This window comes from Rhododendron vialii, chromosome 13a, assembly GCF_030253575.1.
Source record: "Rhododendron vialii isolate Sample 1 chromosome 13a, ASM3025357v1".
Lineage (NCBI taxonomy): Eukaryota > Viridiplantae > Streptophyta > Magnoliopsida > Ericales > Ericaceae > Rhododendron > Rhododendron vialii.
The window spans coordinates 20,592,563-20,617,694 of NC_080569.1; the positions used below are offsets into that span (position 1 = coordinate 20,592,563).

At 38.2% G+C, this 25,132-nt stretch overlaps 5 protein-coding genes across 9 annotated transcripts; 4 read left to right on the top strand and 1 right to left on the bottom strand.

Annotated features, from left to right (window-relative positions):
• Positions 1-5,834: 5,834 nt before the first annotated feature.
• Positions 5,835-7,788, top strand: LOC131313971 (TPD1 protein homolog 1-like). The gene is made up of 3 exons (XM_058342467.1): positions 5,835-5,931; positions 6,439-6,606; positions 7,289-7,788. The coding sequence occupies exons 1-3, from the start codon at positions 5,835-5,837 to the stop codon at positions 7,654-7,656; spliced, it is 633 nt and encodes a 210-aa protein (XP_058198450.1). The 3' UTR covers positions 7,657-7,788.
• A 614-nt stretch (positions 7,789-8,402) lies between these two features.
• On the bottom strand, positions 8,403-9,301 carry LOC131312860 (uncharacterized). Its single transcript, XM_058340860.1, has one exon. The coding sequence runs from the start codon at positions 9,155-9,157 to the stop codon at positions 8,561-8,563; it is 597 nt and encodes a 198-aa protein (XP_058196843.1). The 5' UTR covers positions 9,158-9,301; the 3' UTR covers positions 8,403-8,560.
• Positions 9,302-9,779: 478 nt separating this feature from the next.
• On the top strand, positions 9,780-24,757 carry LOC131312852 (uncharacterized). Of its 5 annotated transcripts, none has more exons than XM_058340850.1 (7): positions 9,780-10,098; positions 11,066-11,361; positions 13,354-13,454; positions 13,539-13,655; positions 13,743-14,525; positions 14,923-15,139; positions 16,626-17,384. In XM_058340850.1, the coding sequence occupies exons 2-7, from the start codon at positions 11,067-11,069 to the stop codon at positions 17,069-17,071; spliced, it is 1,959 nt and encodes a 652-aa protein (XP_058196833.1). In that variant the 5' UTR covers positions 9,780-10,098; position 11,066; the 3' UTR covers positions 17,072-17,384. The 5 variants fall into 5 exon arrangements, with proteins under 5 accessions (XP_058196833.1, XP_058196834.1, XP_058196835.1 ...); XM_058340851.1 differs by having other exon boundaries at positions 11,077-11,361; XM_058340852.1 differs by lacking the exons at positions 9,780-10,098; positions 16,626-17,384 and adding exons at positions 10,130-10,757; positions 24,083-24,757.
• On the top strand, positions 19,972-21,282 carry LOC131312857 (serine acetyltransferase 1, chloroplastic-like). Its single transcript, XM_058340857.1, has one exon. It carries the CDS (start codon positions 20,136-20,138, stop codon positions 21,027-21,029), a length of 894 nt encoding a protein of 297 aa, XP_058196840.1. The 5' UTR covers positions 19,972-20,135; the 3' UTR covers positions 21,030-21,282.
• Positions 21,739-24,085, top strand: LOC131312856 (premnaspirodiene oxygenase-like). The gene is made up of 2 exons (XM_058340856.1): positions 21,739-22,607; positions 22,680-24,085. The coding sequence occupies exons 1-2, from the start codon at positions 21,918-21,920 to the stop codon at positions 23,289-23,291; spliced, it is 1,302 nt and encodes a 433-aa protein (XP_058196839.1). The 5' UTR covers positions 21,739-21,917; the 3' UTR covers positions 23,292-24,085.
• Positions 24,758-25,132: the final 375 nt, after the last annotated feature.

The window sequence follows — 25,132 nt, forward strand, 5'->3', positions numbered from 1 at the left end:
TTCGTCCAGCAGGGGAAATTGATGGGCAAAGTAGGGGTCGTTTATCAAATGGTCGAGTACGGTATGGTGGATGTCCTTAAAGTTCTGAATCTCGGCTCTCAATACTGGGTCCATCTACAAAACAAAATATTTAATTATACTAAAGGTTTAGTATTGCATAACTAAATATTTTAGGATTTCTAAATTCTAACTCTTAACCCTATTGGAAGTCTACCCTTTCTATTTAAGGCCGAGGTTTTGAACCTAAGGCTTTGATATCAAGTTGTAACGCCCCAATTTTTGGGAACATTATTTATAACTATTTTATTCAAACTTTAACATTTAAAAAAAATAAAAATAAAAGTAGAATAATAAGTCATTACATCCCAAATTATTCTCAAACAAAGATTTCATTTATTTAAGGATAGGAAGAGGTGCTACAGGAAATTTCTACTCCTCATGGTGATTGTCTTCTTCAGCGGTATTCTGCTTCTCCATATTGCTCCAAATAATAGTACGCCTCATGTTCGCCTTCTAAGTCTGGCATAAGATGCCAGGGCCACAAAAGTAACACCGTGAGCTTTTAAGCTCAGTAGCTAACTCCTATGTCCCATACTTTAGCAAAAATAACATCTACTTTACAAAGCCTCAAACAAAATTTTAACAATCAAACATTATAAATGTCATACAAATAAAAGTGTTAAGTGTAGGTTTCAGAATAGTGTATCATACTCCGTGTCAAAACGTCAATTTTACTTATTATTAAATCTTTTCCTTTGGCACTGGTTCCGTTTACTCCCTCTTTCAGAATGACGGTCGACCATGCATTTACAAACTCTGGTTCCGCCGTTCCGATCTCCCAGGTTTACTCACACATACCCAAACTCTGGTTCCGCCGTTCCAGTCTCCCAGGTTTACACATGTCAAAATTTCTCATTTTCTCTTTTCGTTTTTGAATATCGTTTTCTCGTTTCTCGTGTCTTATATACATGCATTATTTCTCGCGATCACATTATTCTTTTAAAGCTTCCTAAAATCATGCATTAAAATAAACATCTAAAATTATACTTTTCTACTTATAACAGTGCATGAACAAATTTCGAGAATTTCTCATTCATTTCAACATATGTTTCGGTTTCTAATTTCTAGGTGGGCCACTACAATTACCATTATTTAATTTAATTATATTATTTAATGTGAATCTCACCAAACCCTTCCAGGGAGTACACCTATGTGGCATGCATACATATTTTCTCCACGTGGTTGCCGTTAAACTATTTTCTTTTACATGCAAAAATTGTACAAGCTTATTCTTATTACTATAGCGAAAAATTATAACGGTGATATACTTAGGTAAGTAGGTAGGAGGTTTCTACCTTACTTCTTAGTGGTAGAGGGTTGACTACGAAAGCGTTGGATCGGATCGCAAACGGTACATCTTCTTTAGGCCCTGGTTTGACCCAACACCTAGCTCTTTAGTCTTAGGAAAATGAAAAGTAAAAAGAAAAGAATGGAGTTGACTAAACTGGAAAGTGGTTTGAATATGTGACCAGCTTTTCTCCCTCTTTCTCCTCTACTATCTCGATCGGTCTCTCTCTCCCTATCACTATTCTTCTCAGATTTTCCGAAAGAGGAAAGGAAGTTCGTGGAGTTGGTGGGTTTGAATTGGAAGTATATATAGGCAGAGACTTTCTCTCTCTCATCCCTCTCCACGGCACACACCCTCTTCATCAGCCTTAAATTTCTACCCTGGGCAAAGTTGAAGGTAGGGTGACATGATGGTGTATGAGCCTAGCATAATAGGGTGAGGTAATAGTGTATGAGTTGACATAGCTATTCTTAATATTTAAAAATAGGTGATATGATGTGCATGTGGAGGAAAATCTGGTGAGATGTCATCTCCCTCTCCCTTTCTTTCTCTCGGCCATTACCTCTCTCCCTCTTATAAGCTGTGTGTGTGTGTGTGTGTATATATATATATATATATATATATATATATATATATATATATTATGGGGTGTCATAGGTAGATAGGCTAGTCATGTATGATGGGTGTTTTGGATAGAATCTCCAGCCTCTCCTTCTCTTCCCCTTCTCGGTAATTACTCTCTCTCTCTCTCTCTCTCTCTCTTTCTCATCTCTTGCCAACTCAAGAGGATAAAGCACTTGATTGTTGTGTAAGGAAAATCTCACACATTTACTCTTTCCCCCTGTTGGCCAATATCTCTCCCTCTACTATCTCTTCTTAATAGCTATATAGATAAGAATCCCAACTTCTCCCTTACTCCATCTTCGGCAATTTCTCTCTCTCTCTCTCTCTCTCTCTCTCTCTCTCTCTCTCTCTCTCTCTCTCTCTCTCTCTCTCTCGGCACACACACCCTTACTCCCTATATATTAAATTGCTAGTCTACAAGGCTATTCTTGATGGATTTTATTGGTGGACAAGATGGTGCAAGTGGAAAGAAAGAAATCTAATGGCAGTGTATAGGATGACTAGATGATAAGTTCTTTGGGATAGAAATTTCATTCGGCTCCCTCTCTCTCCATATATGAGTACGCATATTTATTAAGGCCTCAAAAATCTAAATTTAATAAATTAAGATTTGTTAAATAAAATCAACACTCAAATAAATAAGTAAAAGACAATCGAGTAACGGAAATTTTATTAAACTTATAATTTTATTGATAAAAAAAAAATTATGGTTGTTACATGGACCAAAGTCCATTTGAGTTTCTTATCACCTAAGTTTGTTGGGCTATGGGTTATTAATGTGGATTGACCCCGAACCAACAACATGATCGAAATCATTCATAATTTATATAGACAATACAAGAGACATGAAATCTACAAAATATAAGAGTGTATATATAAGAAAGTGAAATGTAAAGGTCGTGATACAAAAGTTCGGTGTTTATAAACGTCTGTGAAAGATCATATTCATATTTCATACAGCATTAGAATGGAGCAATTATGGATGATACAATTACAAGCACATATTCCGTCCCTTAATTACTTCTATGATGATAGTTTTCAACGCATTTTATTTGTGTCATCTTAGCTTATGATATTATCAAACACTTTGTCCATAAAATGACCAATTCCTGTTAAATATGTCATATGTTCTGATTTGGGAAGTGATTTCCACACTTTCTTTTTCAACTTTTCTCTCCATCTCCATCACTAATATGTATATTATAGGTGCGGTCAAAATTATTAACCATTCCCCAGAGGAGACTATTTGACCCTCCAATTAGCAGCGAACACATGGCAGTATAGTCTACGCGGAAAAGAGACTTCGGTCAAACCTTGACCTGAAGAAGAAGGTTTGACCATCCAATTTGAAAAGAGGACGTGTCTAAAAAAAGGAAGGAAAGACCCGCAGAAGTCAACCTTCTCTGTGGAAAGGGAAAAGTGAACCCGAGATGACGTCAACAGTAGATGACCACGGGTGAAGTCCTGCGGGTCAATGAAGTTTACCAATTACGAAGAAAGATCTAATTAAAGAATTCCTAGAGTTTCATCCGGGCCACAAGGTAGGGTCCAGAAGGAGCTCCGCGATGGGAACACGATCACCACGGGTCGTAACCTTGCTCCAGCAGAAAAAAGAGAAGTTTCTTGTGGCTTGGGATGAAGGTCGCACGCGGAGAATCGAGCTCTCTCGCGGAAAAATTTACGCGAGAGGACGAGTTTTTTCCAAGGCCTGGAGGTACAGCAGGGACACATGTTGGGGTCTTATAGGACCGTCTTGGGCCTGCCCTAGGCCCAGGTGTCCTATAAATACCCCTAACATTCCCCCTAATTTGACAGAGCTGATTTTTTCCAGAGAGAGTGTGCGTGTGTGAGCATTAAATTTGAGGAAAGAGAACATTTTTCCCTAGAGAAAAGGTGACCTCACTCATTTAGTCCGGAAAAAGCCATACGTCAGCCCCACGGAAAGAAACAAGGGACACGCTGCCTTTGTCTCTTCTGTACCTCTTGCTCCTTCCCTCACCCCACAAGATTACTCCTCCTTTCCTCTTACTAACCATCGACCAATCGCACCTCGATCTCCAACTCATGCGAGATCTATACGTAAGCGACTCTCCGTGAAACCCCCAATCTACATATATATAGACACAGAGAAGAGTGCCAAAATCACTCCCTATTGTGATTTTACCTAATCAAACGGTTATATGCGGCACCGTTCTAGAACTCCAATAAGCTGCTTATTCTTTAAGAAGACAATTTCAAGATCAAAAATCATGTATTTAAGTAAATAATTTTCCTAACAATATGTATATTGTTTGATATATCTCATTGAGATCATTTAAATGGTGCAAAATAAAATTTTAAAATTTATTTTTTATTTACATTATTTTTAAGTTTTAAAATGTGAAATAAGCTACTTATTTTTTAAGCAGTGGTGCTAGACGTACAGCAGAAGCTGTACAAACAGCTTGCACAGATTCATTTTGGGCCCGATTCGGATCCCGTAAAGATGATCGGAGCCGCTCATTTTGTTCAAAATTTGTTTTTAAGGGTCCTTGTAAAAAATCATCTTAATCCGATATCGGTAAGGGCGTTTACGAATCATCCAACTTTGCTTCAAAATTTAGGCTGTTTGTATAGTTTTTTTTGTACTTATATCATTACTGTTTTTAAGAAGGTTTATGTAATGGGGCATGGGCTCGTTCCGGATCACCCCCTTAAAAAATAAGTATTTATTTGTAATTTTCAAGCTTAAAAATAATAGGCTTACTAAAATAAAAAAATATGTAGTATGGATCTAGTTTTTCTGCAAAAGAGAAATTGAAAATTATTTTCGTAAACCTATTATTTTTAAATTTGAAAATAAGTCATTAAAAAATAAGTATTTTTTAAAAAATCTGGAATGAAGCCATACTGGGTGTTCGGACAAATAAGCCAAAATGGCTTATTTTTTGTCTTTATTCAAATTTTTTTCGTATCACTTGGCTTATTGTCATTTTTTGGGGATTATTGCATCCTCACGACAAGAGGAATCTAAAAAGTAAAAAATTTTGACCAAAATTCAATTTTTTTTGAATAAAGACGAAAAAAATTGGCTTATTGATTTACTTTCGTCTTTATTCAAAAAAAATTGGATTTCGGTCAAAATTTTTTACTTTTTAGATTCCTCTTGTCGTGAGGATGCAATAATCCCCAAAAAATGACAATAAGCCAAGTGATACAAAAAAAATTGAATAAGAACAAAAAATAAGCCACTGTGGCTTATTTGTCCGAACGGGCCTAAGTACTCTTATTAATTAACCATAAATGAGTACTGCAAAATCTTAATTAAACAGGACATTGACAGTTGAATAGACAGACACTCCCAAGCGGCAATTCAGCTATTAATAACACATCCTTCCCCAAACTTTGCCAGACAATTATAACCATAGCCAAGCTAGCTACTATATGGAGTGGTAGACCTTTGCATTTAAGTGTTCCAAAGCCCCAAAGTCAATGGTGGTTCTGTAATACATCGACAATCGCTGGCCAACTCCGGAACCTGTTGTTGGTGCTATAAATTTCCTCGGACATATGTCCATCCTAGATTTGCTTTCTCAGATTTGGCAACATTTTTATCCTCTCTTAGTAAGTACCAAACATTCATTCTCTCACTTTCGAGAAATTTTTGGAACCGGGTGAGTACCACGTGACTGTGCCCACGTGATGTCCGAATAGTCCATTCGGACCGTTCAAAAGTGTGTTGGACGGCCCTGATACCCACTGGGTACCCAAAAATTTCTCCTTCCTCACTTTCCACCCCAAAAACATTTTCCTTTCATGTTCTATTGTAACCAAAAGTTAATTTGTTCCAAAAAAAAAAAAAGTTCGCATCGGCACCTTTAAAATGGAAATATCATTCCCTCTTTACGCTCTTAAGAATCTATCTATACATGATGCATACTACTACTGTTCTGTATTTTTTTGTATCGTTTGTGTTCATGGTTGATTTTGAATGGGTTTTGTCATGAATTTACAGGATATAGTGTGAAGCACAGAACATATAGAGAAAAGGAATCAAGAAATATAGGAGCCTAGGAGGTGCAATGACAAGTACTAGTGCTTCTCTAAGACTTCGCGTTGTCTCCATCGTTTTGGGACTGGGCTTTACTAGTGCTTTTCTCTTTGGTACCTGATCTCTCTCTCTCTCTCTCTCTCTCTCTCTCTCTCTGTGTTTGTGTTATAGAGAGAAGAACCATCTTCATTTCTCGATGTTCAAATATAATAATAATAATAACAAAAAAAGAGGGAAGATTCTTCATCGCTCATGTAGTACAAATTATGCGGCCTTGACAAGTCCTGTTTAATCCTTTTGCATGTATCGCAATTTACTTGTTTCTTTTCATTGATTTTGATTTGGATTTTATTTAGTCACCACTCTGATGATTGATGAATGAAGTTTTTATGACACAATGAAATTTTCTATGCCAACTTTTGTAACATACTGTAAGATTTATATGCAGTCGTGGGGAACTCCCTGTCATCCGATCCTACGGGTGATGCTGTCGTGGGGAACCCCCTGTCGTCCGATCCTACGGGTGATGCAGTTGGCTTTCATGAAGTACTGTTCATTTCGAAGGACAATGACACTGGCTTTGCTCGGAAGCTACTTGGCATGGGTAATGAAGCAATTCCATACTCCATAGTCTTTCGCTGTTTTAATTTTTTCATAAGTTTGGGGTTTTTTTATGTGTAAAAGATTCCATTTATTCTATGTTAAAAAGCTCGCTCAAGTACTAAAAACAAAGCCATAATACTGGGGGGAAAATGACTGAGGGCTTAGAGCCATGAAAATTTGGACAAAACTTTTAGGATAGGCTAAGCCCAATTTATCCTTTTCTTTTTGTTGGAGAAAGAGCGTCATTTCTTGTATTAAGCCCAATGTTTTAGATAAAAGTATTGAGACACATAACGGTATCGATTGCAGTTAAACAATACTATCAAGAGAATCGAAAGAAAATAATCCCAATATAGTTATGCCTTTTTTGGTTAGTTTCTGATTTTTTTGGTAATATTAGTTATGCTTTTTTTTTTTTAGTTATGCTTTATTTTTTTGTGTGGTGGATATGTATTTTTTTGGGTATGCAATTTTTTTTTTTTGTGGTGTACCACATGCTTCTCCAAAATTTAGAACCATCAGGACCTATTATGTGGCGGATCCATAGGCCATAGTAGTGTGCAGCAGGTTTTCCCTTGTGTTTCTCGTATGAACCCAATAATCACTAATAAAACATTAATTTGGCCTTTATACCATTTTTGTCATTTCTCATTTATTGTTTATAACTCTTTACCTGAGTTTAGTTGACGACGTGGGCGGAGGCGGAGGTGGAGGTGGTAGTGGTACAACCGTGAATCGGATAGGGGGAACATGCTCAAAGGACAACATCGCAGTCTTCCAAGGACCAACTTCCCCACTCCCAAACGGCATCCCAACCTACACGGTCCAAGTCCTCAATGTCTGCGTCTCGGGTTGTAGCGTGTCTAACATCCACCTCAGCTGCGGCTGGTTCAGCTCTGCTCGGTTAATCAACCCTCGACTATTCAGGCGAATTTGCTACAACGATTGCCTTGTCAACAATGGTGAGGCTCTGGGTCCCGGAGAAAGCCTTTCTTTCCAGTACGCCAACAGCTTTAGCTACCCTCTTTCAGTTTCCTCTGTTGCTTGCTAGTATGAGCTGTATAAATAATGAGGACAACACTCTGTAGTACATAAAGTTAGGCTCTTTTATGATGGCCATTGCTTTTCCTGCTGAAAATGTAGCTTTTGTGAAGGATTATGGACCATATATACTTATAATTTCCCTATACCTTGGATTGCTTTTTGATGGGTACTGTTCTAGTGTGAACTTGTTAAAGGCAAAGTTAATACCAGCGGTCCAGCAATAGACCCCAAACCAAACTGCTCAAAGATTAATAATCAGCACATAATTGGTTTTATGAACTGCATCAGCAAATAATTGGTTGGTCAGTCCCAAATTTACAAAGTTGTCAGTAACCGGAGAGCATCTCATTCTTTGTCGCTACATGATTTGTTACATGGTTCCATGTGATGAAAATCATACACGGTACCTCGGGGTAAGTAACTACTCCTACAACTTTTGATCTGTTATTATGAAATAGTTTAAAAGATAGGATTTTCCCCATAAAAAACCAGTTTTCAGAAATTATTCCTCCAAATGTGCTCTTTCCAGTTTGTGATTTCAGCCAACTTTGGAGCTTGGTTACTTGCCCAGACCGAGAGCATAACAAACGGCCCCTTTCAACTGTCTAGCGCTTCATTTTGCCATAATGGGATCTATCATCTACCAACGAGATGATATAAACAATATATGTAGTCATGCAATCTCGTTCTATACTTGAAAAGATAAGTCCTAGATGCACTTTATAGTAAAGTAAAAACAAAAAGACAGTCGAGTGCATGAAACTCTTAAAATTATTTTTGGAATAGCTAAGATCTATGCAGCCTCACCATCACACGTGGAGAGATTGTTTCCATGTTTTTAATTTTCTATTGAACGACAAACAAATACAAATATCAAGACCGGGAAAACAAATTACAACAAAACTCTCAATCTAGTTGGCATATTCATAGCTAAAATCAGAGACACCAACCATAGCGTTAAGCACTTGAGAAACAATGAAGATGCTGCCCCCAAAGATTGTGAGAACAAGAATAGCAGAGATGGGGTTTTTCAACAACTCCCATATGGGCTGAAAGAGGGTGTAAATCACCCCAGTACTCACTGTCAGAGCATAAAGCCCATATCTTCTCATGTTATCCCAAAAGTCTTCCATTAGTGGCCCTTCAGGCCCAAAAGCCAGTGCCTTCTGTTCATCCACTCCAATCAGAAGCAATACTAATCCAATGGCTACTGTTCCCACTATCACAAATCTTGAATACCCATTTGAGGAAACATGTGAAAATTCTTCTCCACAAATCTCTGGGGATTTGGGTAGGAGCCCTGGGATTTGGGGCTTGTGTATGAGACTTAGTTTTGCGCGGTTAATTTGTATGGGAGGAAGAGAAACTGGGGATGGATTTTTATGGTGTTTTAGACGTGATGTGGTTCTGACGGGGATGAGAAAAGGAGGATTCGGCTTAGCAGACGGGGTGGTGAGGTGATTGTGCTTTGGGTAGAAGAGTTGGGATCTAAGTGCAAAAGAGTTCATCTTTCTGATTCTTTTCTAAAGCTCAGAGCGTATGAGTTATGATGGGGTTGATTTTGCTGATCTATGGTGGGAATTCTGGAGTGGGTGGCTGTTGGGCTCTCTTTTGGTTCATAGCCTTATCTTCGTGCTGAATGGGCCATACGATTTATTTTGCCAACGGTGAAACGAGCAGGTCGAGGTTTGGAGTGTTTGAGCTTAAATGAGTGAATCGAGCTTTTGAGTGTTGAGTTAAGCTCAATAGACTAACAAGCTTAAAACTCGAACTCAAGGTCGGCTCGACTACTAATTGAGTTGAGCCCACTGCAAGAAGATTGTTTCGTTTACGGCTCTAGAACTTGTTTGACGTAGTAATTCATACAAGAAAACGAAACAAAAATAAGAAAAAATGACTGGACTCTAGAACCTGTTTGACGTAGTAATTCATACAAGAAAACGAAACAAAAATAAGGAAAAATGACGGTTAAGGACGTGTTTTGATAATTGATACCCGTCAATGACATACTGAGAACATTTATTAATGCTGAAAATGATGTTATTGACAGATATTAATTATCAAAATACGTTGATGGCGGTCATTTTTCCCAAAAATAATACTCCACTATTTGCACGGTAATACTCACAAAATAACCAAACAAATCAAATAGGCGAGCCCAGAAGCAGTGTCCAGCCCACCTTCTTACCGGAGTAAAGCTGCTCCCTATTTTCAAGGGTTCAACCCAATGTTGTTCTCCTCCAGATGTCATCAATGGGGCACCCAAGTCTACAAGCTCTGCAACCCTGACTAGTTTCATGGAGTCTGTCTCCCCCGTTTCTCTCTCCTCTTCCAACAATCTTCTTCTGTCCCTCATTCACCTCCCCAAACCATCACCACACGTAACACAAAACCCACCCTCTTTCTCCTGAAGCTCTCTCTCTTTTTAACCATTTTTGGGTCTTCTCAGGTCAGTCCTAAACCATTAGAATTTCTTCTTTGTTTTGTTTTGCTTTTAGGGTTATACATATCACTTCCAAGTTACAGCCTTATAAGTTCCTATGCTATCTTGTGATCAGTAATAATGGTTAGTGAATGCTTTATGAGTCCTTCTGAATGTGCCTATGGATTAAGTGAGACTTTGAAAGCCAAGTTCAAACCCATTTCGTTTTTGACCTGGGTTTTGGGTTTAAGAACCCTAGTTTTGTTTTCTGTAATCGGCAGCTGTTCTTTGCATCCTGTGGAATGTGGTTTCAAAACCCTCCTTTGTAAACCATGAGGTTAGCCCGGCGGTTTAATGTTGTCAGTGGGTTCAATCCTAGGTCACATAATCCTCCAGTGGGACCGCTCTCAAATCCTTAGTTGCACACATTTTATAGTTTGAGATGTTTTCGAGAGACTCATTAATGCACATGCATTATGTGACTCAAGTTCAATCATATAGCCAGAGGTTACGACTCCAAATAATAAAGAGAAAAACCCTTCTCTGTAGTTCAGGGCAGATTGGTTAATCTCAGCAATAACTGTTTAACCGAAATTAGGGCTCCGTCTGTTACTATAGCAAATAGAGAACGTAATGGGGACCTAGAATCCTGCTATGGTCTTTGGTGTTGCTGTCTATCTAGCTAGGTGAGTTGAACATATATGATAACCACTTGAATTTGGACGCTTAACAAGTAAGCAGCTTTCAAGAAATTTGCGAGCCCGTTCGTTTTGGGATTTTGGATTTGAATTTATAGGTAATGAGTGTAGAAAGAAATAGAGTAATGATTGAAAATAGGGGTAATGATTGGAGAGAGATAGAGAGAAAAATGAGAGTAATAATTGGAGAGAAATATGATAATGATTAGAATTCAAAATCCAAAACCCTTAAACGAACGGGGTCGCATTGCATGGTTTATTAGAACTCAATCTTTTACGGCTCTTCTTTTAATCAGGATGTCTTCAGATAACAATGTCTTTGTGGAGTGGGAGGAGCACATCATTTCCAACGAGAAAGGAAACCGCATAGTTCACTATTTCTTGAAGAATGAATCTGGCAATGCAGTCCTCGCCGTAGTGGGTACTGAGAGGAGTATAAGGCACATGATGTATGTTGTTGCAGAGGAGTACCTACAGGCATATGGATCTGAGGGATTAATCAACGCCAGCATGAAGTGGCGAGCGAGACGAGAAGTGGTGGATTGGCTCACAGCAATGGTTTCAAAGCATCGACCATCATTACGAATATCAAGTACGTACTTCCTATGCTGAAATTCTGCAGATACCATTGCTTCAATTTTCATTGCCTCTTCCTTACATGGCAACAATTTTCTAGTTCTGCTGCTGTACCAAATTAAAATTTGTGTTGTTAGGACTGAATCCTTAACTTGGGGAAGACAAACTTTTATGTATACTGGGGATAGGAGGGGTGATTGTGTCCCCTCCTGTCTGTTTTTTATTTTTTGGCTATTTTTCAAGCATATTTGATGATCGGATTCGTTTATTTTGTAGATATCGGCGAAAACACTAATTATACCAAAATTCTTGTTCATCATATTTCAGTAAAGACATGATCAGCACACATGAAAATTGCAGAAAAATTAAAATTGGACTGCGATTCAGTGTGTTTTTGGATCTAGTTTTTATTTTCTTTAATATTTACATGTGACGATCATGAATTTATTGAAATTCGATGAACGCAATTTTTTGGTAAATTTATTGTTCACGTTGAGATCTACAAAATGAACGGAGCCGATCATCAAAATGTGCTCGGAAAATGACCGAAAAATTGAAAACGGACCGGAGAAAACACCACCACCCCTCCTATCCCCGTTGCACATAAAAGTTTCTCCCTGGGGAAAGAGTCGTTCCTGAACCACCAGATTAAGAGTAAGAATTGCATGGACATTGATGAATTACTTTTTTATTCCTGATATAGAAGGGTAATGGTTATTATGGACGGAAATTTCTTTCTGCTCGTTCAGTTGGACACGTGCGATCATTTATGTACGTCGTTTAAGACTTAACAATGGTTTTGGCGGTGATGATGCATTGAGTGTTGCATGGTGGACGAAAGAGGAGAGAGAAAGGTGATTGTAGTTTGGTACATATGTATAAGAAAATAGGAGCAAGCAAATATAGAGTTAGGTTTTGTTAACAGAATTAGGTTTTACACTTCAGTGCAAAGGACAGGGTTTTTTTTGGCTGGGTTTTGGACCATAAGGGTATTCTGTGTTTTCGGGCATAACCACCCTATGGTGAAGTGTAATTATCCCACTTTATTTGGGTAATAAACGATTTTATTACCATAAGGAAGAGATATGCGATGAATCTTAAAACACACCCTCATAGGGGAAACAAAAACATGGCCATTGACCAAAATCTCTTCTTATGAGGAAACAAAAACTAAACCCTAGCCAAAAGGGAAAACCAATGACAACACCAATGACAACCAGTAGGCTAAGTACAACAAATTAGAAAGCTTGTTTCACGTACTAAGCTTGAGATTGTGTATCTTGTCTTTCAAGCTTACTCCGCTTTCCATCCTGCAATACGATGGACTAGCCACATGCCTCTTAATTCGTGATGGAGTTGAGCCAGAAACGTTTAAAAAGCACCATTACCAACACTCCCATCATCCTTTCTCACGGCCATACTTAGGGAATCCACATTAGGCATTTTTGTGTGTATTGCTCACAGGCATTATCTTTTACAATCCCATACCTCCTCAGTTTTGTTTGTTTAGTTATTCATGCATGCTTGTGCTTGTTTAGTAGTTGCTGCATTTCACTATTCTTCTGTAATTTTGGATAGTATTATCTGTACTTTGTTTTTCCATGATCAAAATAATTAAAGAAATAATTATTGTTTGCTTAATCTTTGCAATTAACCCCTATTCTCCCCCTTTATGTTTATCTGTAGGATTTGAAACCAATGTAGTCTTTGTATGGTATTTTTCCCCTTATCTTCTAAGATCTTGCCAATATCATCAATTAGCGATACCCAACAGCACTATAAACATTGATTGCACAAAGCACTTCCCTGTCTATCCCATTAAAAAAGTGATTCCCGGACTATTTTAACTTCCCATTAAATGGATTTGGATATGCATTGATGACAAATATTTGGTCTATATGTGCATACTCAAGAATGGATAAGTCCACAAAATATACGTACTGTATTTTGTGCAACTGTTCCTTTGTCTTGCTTCGGAATCTCAACAAGCTTAAGTGTGATGTGGCAGATGCACAGACAAGCAACTCAATACCAGCTCTAGGGTCTCGGGAACACTCAACGGCTAGTATCAGTGCTCTGCATACGTGTCTACCAGTTCATATTCATATGGTATTCACTTCCAATCAAACTATTACGCCTGGTTATGCTTCATGATTCCAATTGGACAGCACTGAGTTTTCATTTCAAATCCAGGTTCCAAGGAGATTGAAAGTTCACGATGCAGAAATCGAATGGTCAGGTGTTTATTGGATTTGTAATAAACAACTCAGGCACTATCCAGCTTTTCGTAGGAATGAACTCACCTTAGCTGTAAGCATAAATCCATTGCATAAAGTTTCTCTATCAGCAACACTCAACACTAACTCTTTTTCTTTCTTCATTTCCTCCTGATGTCAGGTTCATTCCTTTGTATTCGTTAGGGCTGAAGAAGAAAGTCACTATATTGGTTACTTGGAAGATTTGTATGAAGACAAAAAAGGCCAGAAGAAGGTTAAAGTACGTTGGTTTCACCACAATCGGGAAATTAAACGTGTATTACCTGAGCTGAAGCCACACCCAAGAGAAATTTTCATTACACCTCATGTTCAGGCAATCAGTGCAGAGTGTATTGATGGTCGTGCGACAGTTTTGACTCCTAAGCATTATGAGAAATGGTTGGCTGCTTTTTCCCACTCTCAAAGATCAGGAATTCATGTTTGCTTTAGGCAATTTAAAAGCAATAAGGTCAAGCCCTTCTCCCTAAGTAAGTTACGAGGTTATTTGAATCAAAGGGTCCTCTCTTCTTTAAATCGCCCTCTTGTCTTGAAGCATGGAACCAAGGGCCTTAAAGCAAACGGGGAAGAAGATTATGATGTTACCCATGACGACCATGGAAGACGAGGTGGCAAGAGAAATCAAAGTTGTGGACCGGCAAATTCAATCCCCGGGAACCAGATAACAAAATGTGAACCAACCTATAAGAAGTTGAGGATCAAGCTATCAAGTAGGGAAGTTAAGTTTGTTAGACCTCAGGGCTCAAGTCATTCATCTTTCGAGGTGGGTGAAAAGATCGAGCTACTTTGTCAAGATAGTGGCATCAGAGGCTGCTGGTTCAGGTGTGAGATCTTGCAAGCATCAGAAAAGCGTTTGAAAGTTCAATATGTTGATGTGCCGGATGCTGATGAGTCTGCCAATCTTGAGGTATGTAGATGCTTGAGAAGATCCTTTGTAATTGTAAACTTACTATAGGCTTAAGTGGGGAATAGGACCAGACAAATGGAAATTAAAACACATATGGTTGCCAAAGGAACATTCAGCGTGATCATTTTTTTTTCTTTTCTTTTCATTTTCCCCCTACCTAAAATAGGCTTCACAGGTTATGTCCGTAGAATTCGGCTTCCTCAGCAGTAACATGAATATATCATTCTTTTTTCTTTTCTCAATGTTCAGTTTGATAATAGTTGGTGGTATGCCAAGTGTTATAATCACGACAACAATGTATTTTTTCCGGTTATCCGTCTAGACACGCATGTTTGCAGATTCTTTACTATTTTGGAATGGTCTTTGGATATGAAAAACAACTTATTTTGATGCACAGGAGTGGGTTCCTGCTTCCAAAATGGCAACTTCTGATAAACTTGGCATGAGATGCTCAGGGCGTTATATCATCCGGCCATGGCCTTCTGAGGATTTTTCGGACTGTTCGTTTGAGGTTGGAGCACCAGTTGATGCATGGTGGAGTGATGGCTGGTGGGAAGGTGTTGTAACTGGAATTGACAAACCTGGAGATGATAACCTCCATGTTTATTTCCCTGGTATGCTATGATTCAGTACTCTCTCTCTATCCATAAGACTTAAGTTTTGTCAAATACTATGATTTAGGGAAACCTTGTTCATTGGCTATCCACTGTCTGAGTTTTGTGAACCAACTGTCATGTGGGCTCAGTATGCTGCGGGTACATATCTAACCGTTGGAATTCATCTAATTTCCATCCAAGGACCTGCCAAAATATACTCGTGTGTATATTTCTGCAATGTCCATTGTCTATAGTGTGTACAAGGTGCATGGAGCATTTCATGTAGGATATGCGTTCTCTGCATAGTTCATGTTCGATTTGGTATTATTTTCCTGGGGAATGTCCAACTGAATATGTCGGGCTCAGGTCCAAAACCCTTATCTAAGTGTGAGTGGGATGAAATCAACATGAAGTGGATGAGAATATTTTGGTAATTGTGAAGATTCTAGTCAGGGGCAGTGTCAGTTGTTCAAGGGTCATCCCATGGATATAATTAGTTACGTGAATTGTGATTCAGATACATTTAGCCCATTTAAGTTCATTCAAATGGCTAGGTTCAATGTCTGCATCTGTTATCAGACCCATTAAACAAATTTTGGTTGATTTAGACATCAAGGAATTAATAGTCTTTTACCTGGCTTGAAAATATGGATGGAATCTTTTTATTTTAAGCAAATAGATTTGATTAATGAATTGACTAACGAGGCTGCCATCATTGTGACTGGGATTGGGTCCTTGTAGAAATCGTGTAACTCTTGCGAGAGTGAAGCATCTCTTTATCATTCTTTGTTTTCTTCTTTTTTAGATAATCCAAGTTCTATTCTTGTTTCCCCCAAAACCACCATGATTCTATCTATAGGCAGCGATACTTCAAGTGTTCTAAAGCACTCCTACATCAGAGTGTCCAATACATTCAAAAGTGTCTATGTAACATAGTAAACCATTTTTTGGTCAGATGTTGTTGATAGGATGACATTTAGAATATTTAAGTTCATTCAAATGTCTAGGTTCAATGTATGCATCTGATATCAGATCCATTAAACAAATTAGGTTGTTTTAGACATCTAGGAATTAGAATAGTCTTTTACATAGCTTATAAATTTGGATGTAGTCTCTTATTTTAAGCAGATAGATTTGATTAATGAATTCAACTAATGAGGCTGCGATCATTGTGACTGGGATTGTGGTCCTTGTAGAAATTGCGTAACCCATGCGAGGGTGAAGGAAATTTTTTTTTTCTGTTCTCTTTATCATTCTTTGTTTTCTTCTTCTTTGTTTACATACTCCAAGTTCTGTTCTTGTTTCCTACCCAAAACCACCATGATTTCCATATATAAGCGGCAATACCTCAAGTGTTCTAAAGCCGTCCTACATTAGAGTATCCAATACATTTAAAAGTGTGTATGTAACATAGTAAACCATTTTTTGGTCAGACGTTGATAGGATGACATGGACATGGTGAATTCATTATTTTATTATTATTTTTTTTTTTTGGTGATTTTAGGTGACGATCGGTTCTTGACCGTCAAAAGAAAAAATATAAGGACTTCAAGAGATTGGGTTGGTAACAGATGGGTAGATATAAAAGCAAAGCCTGATATATTGTCTTATTTTTCTTCCACCGTTAGCCCCAGCGTGAAGTTCCCAAAATGCGCAGTGCTGGCTGAGGCATCTGATTGTGGTCCCTCTGCAGTGGATTGCGACATTCTGACCACCAAACATAAAGCGGCTGAAGACGTTAAAGGAGAATTATCTAATTCAGCGCCATCTACCGCCCATGATACTGAGGAAGTTGACTTGATGAAGCAACTTTGTATCAGCAGTGAAGATAAAGTGGTAAAAGGTGGTGACACCGGCGATGGTGCTGGTAACGAGGCCAAGTCAGTTTTAGATCTTGGACCTGCTAACCAGAAATTCGAAGCAGTAGAAGGGATGGGATTGGTGCCTTAAGGCCCTTAACTCGTGTGAGTCAACAGTTTGGCATGGCGGAGAAACTTTTTGCGTGCTTACTGGAGAATCCTCGAGGAGCTTCCATTGGTTCTCGTATATAGTATAGAGGTCATGATATATGTATATCCAGAAGATGTTCTAGTTCACTAAAGTCCAGGGATTTCTTTAATTTTTTTTCGCTTTTTGAGGGTATATTAGGGATACCTGTTGTGGGTTTTTGAGTTCTATAGCGGAAATTTTGTTTTACCGCAAAGAGGTAAACATTGGGGTCAAGATCCCATCAGCCCAAATATATTTGATACCTAGCTAACAAGTTGGTAAAGTGTCTCTGTCATCATCTCTAAAACTCAGGTACTGATTCACTTGTCAAATATGTTAGTCTCATAGTGGCCGGTTGGATTTCAGATTCTGGTTTAAATTCTACGGGCCAGTTGAGAACCTCCAAAGTGTCCTTTTACGAGGTTGTCATCTCTCTCTCTCTCTCTCTCTCTCTCTCTCTGGGAGAGAAATTATTCATTCTGTATTTCACGAAATGATATATATATGGCTAGCTTAAGTGGCAACTTTGACCAAACCGGAGAGGAGAATAGTTGAGATACCTATAAGCTGGTTCGGACATCCTTGACCGTTGAACTCTTAAAAAAAATGGAGCTATATCACCTACTCAGAAATGGTTCTAATACTATCGAATGGTTCCCGAATGGTTCGATGCACGTAGAATCCACTCATCGAATGGTTCCAGGTTTGCGCGTTCCTCCGTCTGTGTTCGTAGTACTTTTGGTTGTTAAATGTTCCACGAAATCTTGTTTTCATATAATTGTGGGGTTGCAATCTCTCTCTCGTTGTTCCTTTGAGTGTCGACATAAGTTAAAAAGAAGAGTGTTGGCAAAGAATACCTTTGCACTTGGTCAAAGTCCAATTTTCTATCCAGATCCTCTGGGGATTTTTGGTGTGGTGATCGTGTGATTGTTCTATATAATTATTTAGTCTTTCTTTGGTATAGTAAATTACACATGGAATCCTCATGGTATTTGAACACATGTTAGTAATTGATTATCTTTAGAGAAACGTACATATAAGGATCCATATTCGATTTACTTGAAAGGACAACCAAAACAATTTTGAGCTTAAGTTTTGAATTTTGGTAAGCTGTAAGTCAGTCAATTATTATTTTAAAATAAAATTCTCGCATCGTCGCTACTGGAAGAATCTAGTAAAAGATCCATATTCTAAAATTCTCACAGAGGATCTGGGGAGAATCTTCGTAGAGGATTCATTTCGATTTCCTTGCGCCTTGGAACAGGTTACAGGACGGGCGATGGTGGCTGGCGGTTTGGAACAGGACTGTGGTGGGTGGCTCCTTAGGGTTTTTTCTTTTTAGGTTTACTTTGATTTGGGCCTTGTCCTTTTGTTATGTGGTTTGGGCTTGGCCCATGGGTTGTTTGGGCTTTGCCCGCTCAGGTGTTTTGGGCTTGGCCCATGGGCTGTTTGGGCTTTGCCCGCTCAGGTGTTTCGGGCTTGGCCCACTGCGTGTTTGGGTTTTGTCCCATTTGGTGTTTTGGGCTTGGCCCATTAGGTGTATGGACTTGTCCTAATGGGTGTTTCCTTGGTTGGCATCTTGCCAATCTCGAATTGGCTCATGGTTGTTCTTAACTTTGTTTGGGGATATGATGCCATCAAATCTTTGTTCCCTTTAGTTTTTGTAACAATTTCAAAAATTAATACTACCTCCGTTCTAAAATATTTGTCTGGTCCACAATACGAGGACTCAAAAATATTGCACTTCTTTCAAGAAAAAATTTAAATTTTTTTCATAAATTAAAAGAACTCATCAATATCTAGTGAATTGTTGAAAAAAATTGAATTTTTTTTACAAAAATTGTATTATTTTACGTCCTCGTTATGTGGGCCGGACAAACATAATGGGACGGAGGGAGTAAAATTTTGTTTTTTGCTGTTAAAAAAAATGCATGAGACTATACCAAAATTCCAATCCAAAAGCTATATAATTGTTTAGTCCCTTTTCTTAGTTACTCCTAGTAAATTACACTTGGAATCCTTGTGTTATTTAAATACATGTTAGTACTCTCTCTATACCATTTTGTTCGTCCCCTTGTTTTCTTCTCATTATTCCAAATTATTTGTCCAGTTTAGAGAGACCTAAAAAAAAAAACCTATGAAAGTACTGTTCTACCGTTTTTCTTTCTTGAATTGTCGTGACAAGTACAATTTAAATTCAAGGCATTTGTAAAAATTTAGTTTTCAAATTGTAATAATTATATATCCTTATTAAGTTGAATTCTTTAAATTGGACAAACAAATCGGGATAAAAGAGTAATTCATTATATTTAGAGAAACATATACACAGAAGAATCCATATTCGATTTATTTAAAAAGAGAAAAAGGACTACCAAAACAAAAGAATTATGACCTTAAGTTAAGAATTTCGGTAAACTGTAAGCCTGTAATTCATTATTTTAAAAAATCCTCGCCGGAGAATCTAGATCCATATTCCAAAATTTCTTTCAGAGGATCTAGGAAGAATCTCCATAGAAGATTCATTTTTCGATTTCCTTACGTCATGCCGCTCGTCAGTTCAGAATGCAAATCGTCATGGCAAACAACTGCCCCAGCAAATTGTCATGGCAAACGTCACTAGGAATTTCCACTTGCTGTATTTTTAAATACCAACAAGATTGATCATTATCAGCAGTTTGTGGTTTGAGACAGCTTCAGGTCATATTTTAATCAGAGACGGCATATTTTTTATTGAGATAATCGAGTCTTTGTGTTAGCCGAGACACACCTCGACTACACACCTCGACTAATTTTAACGCACATCATCAGGAGGGTGTATTATTGCAGTAAATGGTTGGGTTTTTATTTATTTTTATTTGTATATATTATCTTATCTTTGTCAAAGCTTCTCAATTTCTCCAAGAAGAATATTCCAGGTTATCTTCCCCCGAAATTTCTGGCCATAGCTCATCCCTCTCCTGCCTAATTATATAACCACACTTCACTTCAATTGTCTCCATAACCTCTCTCTCTCTCTCTCTCAGCAATGGCTTGTTGCATCGATGATTCAAGAAACCAGAAGGCAAGCAATCACTTTTTTTACACTTCTGTATGCAGGATCCCAAAAATCTTGATACCCTGTTCCTCAAAAATCAGTGATCCTGCAAAAGTCGTTCCACAGGACGGGTACGAGGATGATCCTATTTGGCTCACAATACGAGAGGAGACCAATTCCGATGTAGAACAAGAGCCTATACTGTCAAATTACTTCAATTTCTTGATACTGTCACGTACTTCGTTGGAAAGCGCCTTGGCGAATCATTTGGCGGAAAAATTGAGCAATTCAAACCTGTCAACCGACGCCCTGTACGAAGTTTTCTTCGATGCAATGAACAGAGATTGTGGCATTAAAACTGCTATAAGAGATGATTTAAAAGCTGTGAAAGAACGTGACCCCGCTTGCATTAGTTATGTTCATTGCTTCTTGAATTTCAAAGGTTTCTTAGCCATCCAAGCTCATAGGGTTGCACATAAACTATGGTCACAAGATCGGGCCGTTGCAGCGTATCTAATCCAAAGTCGGGTTTCAGAGGTTTTTGCAGTTGATATCCATCCGAGAGCGAAGATCGGACATGGGATACTACTCGATCACGCCACCGGACTTGTGATCGGAGAAACGGCTGTGATCGGAAACAACGTGTCGATCTTGCATAGCGTGACGTTAGGAGGTACAGGGAAGACTAAAGGGGATAGGCATCCCAAGATAGGTGATGGGGTTATGATAGGTGCAGGGGCTAAAATTTTGGGAAACGTTAAGATTGGTGACAGAGCTAAAATCGGTGCTGGTTCGGTTGTGTTGAAGGACGTTCCCCCGGAAGCCACCGCGGTTGGCAACCCTGCTAGACTGGTTGGAGGAAAGGATATACCAAAGATGTCTTAACTACATTAGCACCTCCTTTTCGCTATTTGTAGATGCAAGAATTTTTGTTGGGAGTTGATTTTGTCACTTCTTTTTTTGTTAATGTCACTCCTCTTCTCTCACAAAACAAATCATCTTATATATAGACACAAATGGGAGTGACATTAACAAAAAGGGGAGTGGCAAAATCGCTCCTCTTTTTGTTGTGTTGTATTGTAATTTTTCAGACCAATTCCACGTTCTCACTTTTAAGTATGAACATGAGATTGATTCATTGTACTTTGTTCTAACTTCTAACTTGTATCCATATGAACGTGTGATTGATTCCTTGTAGTTTGTTCTAACTTCTATCCATTTGGTACATGAACTACATACAAGGGTGACTAATTCGAATGGTTCTTGAGATTCACGCCCTATAATTTGTTGGACTCATGTGATGTTTGGAAGAAATATTACAACAGTACCAATGATATGTGTATACATGTATCGTTCTTTTTTCCTTTTAAATTCATGAAGTCAACTCTCCAATGTGGCAATACTACTATTTGTTTAGGAAGCAGTTTAAAAGGCATCTAGTTACTGCATAACAAGAAACTAACGTATGACATCCTACTTTATAACTACTATGAGTTTGGCCTCCAAAGAGAGATCAGTACCAAACAACTATCAATTTCTTCTCACTTGTCTGAAATGGAGCTTCCCATCTCCATAACCACTTTATTCCTCCTCCTCCTCCTGTTTTTCCTATTCGATTTGCTTAAGATACTCACAAGATCCAAAACTAAAAACCCAACTCCAAAACTTCCCCCAGGACCATGGAAGCTACCTCTCATTGGAAGCATCCATCACCTAGCTGGCTCACTACCGCATCATTCTTTGAGAAATTTGGCAAGGAAATATGGACCCCTCATGCATCTGCAACTAGGAGAAAATTCAACGATTGTCATATCAGCGCCACGACTGGCCAAAGAGGTAATGCACACGCATGATCTAGCCTTTGCAAATAGGCATGAAGTTCTAGCAGCTAAGATTATGACCTATAATTTTGTAGACATTGCATTTTGTCCCTATGGTGATTACTGGAGACAAATACGCAAAATTTGCATCTTGGAACTCCTGAGTGCCAAAAATGTCCGCTCCTTCCGTTCTATTCGGGAGGATGAGGTTTTCCATCTTATCAAGTCCATCAAATCATCCTTCGGTTTGCCAATCAATCTTACCAAAAAGATATTTTCTTTGACAAATGACATAACGTTTAGAGCAGCATTTGGAAAGAGATACGAAGACGAAGATGCACTTATACCCTTGATTAAGGAGTCGATAGAGCTGTCAGGGGGTTTTGATGTGTGCGATTTGTTTCCCTCGCTCAAAGTACTTCAATTTCTCAGCGGGATGAGGTCGAAATTAGTAGGGCTTCATCGCAAGATGGATCAGATGCTCGAAAATATAATCAACGAGCATGAAGAAAATCTCGGAAGCTCTAAAGAGAGAAATGGTGAAGTTGGGGAGGAAAATCTTGTCGACGTGCTGCTTAGACTTAAGCAAAGAGGTGGGCTTCAATTTCCTATCACAAACAACAATATTAAAGCTATCATTCAGGTGAGCCTTTCTACTTAATTTCCCATACACATCTTTCACCACAAACTGAAATAAGTTTCAACATTCTTACAGGAAATTTTTTCTGCTGGAACTGAAACTTCCTCAAGTACAGTCGAATGGGCAATGTCAGAAATGGTGAGGAATCAAAGAGTAATGGAAAAGACACAAGATGAACTGAGACAAGCCCTCAGGGGAAATAAAAGAATCTGCGAAACTGACCTTCAGGAGTTGATATATTTGAAGTTGGTAATCAAAGAAACCCTCAGGTTACACCCTCCTGCTCCCTTGTTATTGCCTAGAGTATGTAGGGAACAAGCTGAGATTGATGGATACCTTATACCCATTAAAACAAAAGTTATTGTGAATGCCTGGGCTATGGGAAGAGATCCTGAGTATTGGGATGATGCTGAGAAGTTTTCACCAGAGAGATTCGATAACAGTCCCGTTGATTTTATAGGAAACGATTTCCAATATATTCCATTTGGGGCAGGGAGAAGGATATGTCCAGGGATGTCTTTTGGTCTAGCAAATGTCGAACTTCCTCTAGCTCAATTGTTGTATCACTTCAATTGGAAACTACCCAGTGGGACTAAGCCAGAAGATCTAGATATGACAGAGACCTTTGGAGCAAGTGCTAGGAGAATAAGCAACTTGCATTTGATTGCTACTCCTTATTTCACTTGATCATGAGTAAAGCCACCGTTAGAATGCGATGGACCACAATTAGTCTTCCTTTTCATTATACAAATGATTAGATTCTATGTTTCGTATTTGTAAAATGTTTTGGCTGAAGTAATTTCATTTTCCTATTCTTCGAGAACATAACATTCCAAGCACACTAAAGCATAAGGTGCGATGTTCTCAAATTCCATGTCTATGTTCACTGTTTATGAATTCTTCCTTTTCCTTTGGTTTCATATTTGCAAATCCAATTTGCTTAGTACCTTTTTCTAGAGATTCTCATTCAATTCAACTAGTTCAGAAAAAGGTTTGAACAGATCAATAGAGGTGACTCTAAGATTATTTATCCTATTTCCTTAGTACCTTTTCCTCTTCTCTTCTTGTTCTCGTGAATATAGCTGGTGGAGTAGCAGTTTTGGTTTTCTCTCTAAGTTATAAATGAGCAACACATTCAAGGTCAAATTGCTTTAACTTGTCTCCATTTGTTTATGTTTTCATCTTTCCTTTTTGGTTGTTGAGCAGTATAAGCAACATAATTGTGTATTGTTATGGAATTCATATAATTAGAAGCTGACGTTTGAAAACTCAAAGCTTGTCATAGTTTCAACTTTCAACTTATCGATATCTTGAATTACACTGGTCTTGTGTTGGTAACTCGGTAATACATATATTCAAGGCCATACAATCCAGGTGATTTTAAATGTGCATCTCTAATTAATTTGCTGGTTAATTTCTTGGTTGGCGACAATCCTGATTTTTGTCATAATCAGAGTCATTGCTTCTCTTCATACCAGGATCTGCTGCAACAGAAGGCCTTCTTCAACAAATCCATGCATCATAGAATTTTTTACAGGCTTCTTTTTGTTTTTTGTTTTTTTTTTGAAAATTTGATCTTTGTAATGTTAAACACTTTTTTTTTGGGTGCACATCTATTCCAAAATAGAAGGGGAGAACCTCTTGGTGTGAACAACTTTGTGAAACTATGTCACAAAAGCAATTTCCATCATAGCCCAAAAGAAAATATCATTTCACAGGTTCTGAAATCTCACTTGAGGTAAGTTCTCAAGTTAGTTATTTTTAGTTAAGTTAAGAAAATTACACTTGAATGCTATCTTTCTTTTGATTTTGTTTGGGATAGGAAATGATGAGTTTTATTTTGTTTGGCTACCTGCAGATGTAAAGATTTGGATTCTGCCCACTGGTCGGATATTGAACCTCTAGAAAATTGTCAAGTTACTTTATTCTCGAAGAATTTGGTTCCTTGGATATGTAGTATGGGCAGTTTTTTGGAATTTATGGTTGGGAACTATGCTAGATACCTCCCCTTTGAATTCTTTTTCACCTTTCATAGATGTTACTCATGATCTGTATATGGTTACGAAGTGTTCACTCATTTGTCACCAGAGCCGTACGACTTCACTTGTACTGAGAGTCTTTTCCCTAACAACATTCTCAAGCTGATTAAGACTTCTTTGTCACGTGGTAGCATCCGTTTGGATACACAATTGACTATATGTGCTTTCACTTATTTTTTCTCGTACTATTACTCCTGTTGCCTCCTTTGTTTTCTGCATAATGCTTCCTTAATGTTACCTATAGTATGCCAACATTAAGGGGATATTGGCAGCAACTCTTGTTGTGTGCGTGTTCCTGACCTTCTGTCTTAGATTCTTCAGTTGAATTTATGATGTTTGTCAAAGGTGGACTTGAGCATCAGCCATCAGGTTTCCAGAAAAGTTCCGAGTTTAGTTTAGTTTGAAGTTCCTTAGTTTATTAGGTGACAAATTAAGTACAATGTGCTTGTTTCTTCGGTAAAATTCATAATCATTGGATAGTTCTGAGCG

Bases quoted from the DNA above. Each gene is read 5' to 3' on its own strand.
- LOC131312852 (XM_058340849.1), top strand. From the start codon at position 10,726: ATGGTCTTTGGTGTTGCTGTCTATCTAGCTAG. The intron at 10,758-11,065 runs GTGAGTTGAACA...TCTTTTAATCAG, and splicing joins GTTGCTGTCTATCTAGCTAG to GATGTCTTCAGATAACAATG. The intron at 13,455-13,538 runs GTATTCACTTCC...TTTCAAATCCAG, and splicing joins TACCAGTTCATATTCATATG to GTTCCAAGGAGATTGAAAGT.
- LOC131312856 (XM_058340856.1), top strand. From the start codon at position 21,918: ATGCATCTGCAACTAGGAGAAAATTCAACGATTGTCATATCAGCGCCA. The intron at 22,608-22,679 runs GTGAGCCTTTCT...ACATTCTTACAG, and splicing joins ATATTAAAGCTATCATTCAG to GAAATTTTTTCTGCTGGAAC.
- LOC131312860 (XM_058340860.1), bottom strand. From the start codon at position 9,157: ATGAACTCTTTTGCACTTAGATCCCAACTCTTCTACCCAAAGCACAAT.
- LOC131313971 (XM_058342467.1), top strand. From the start codon at position 5,835: ATGGAAATATCATTCCCTCTTTACGCTCTTAAGAATCTATCTATACAT. The intron at 5,932-6,438 runs GTTGATTTTGAA...ACATACTGTAAG, and splicing joins TTGTATCGTTTGTGTTCATG to ATTTATATGCAGTCGTGGGG. The intron at 6,607-7,288 runs GTAATGAAGCAA...ACCTGAGTTTAG, and splicing joins TCGGAAGCTACTTGGCATGG to TTGACGACGTGGGCGGAGGC.
- LOC131312857 (XM_058340857.1), top strand. From the start codon at position 20,136: ATGGCTTGTTGCATCGATGATTCAAGAAACCAGAAGGCAAGCAATCAC.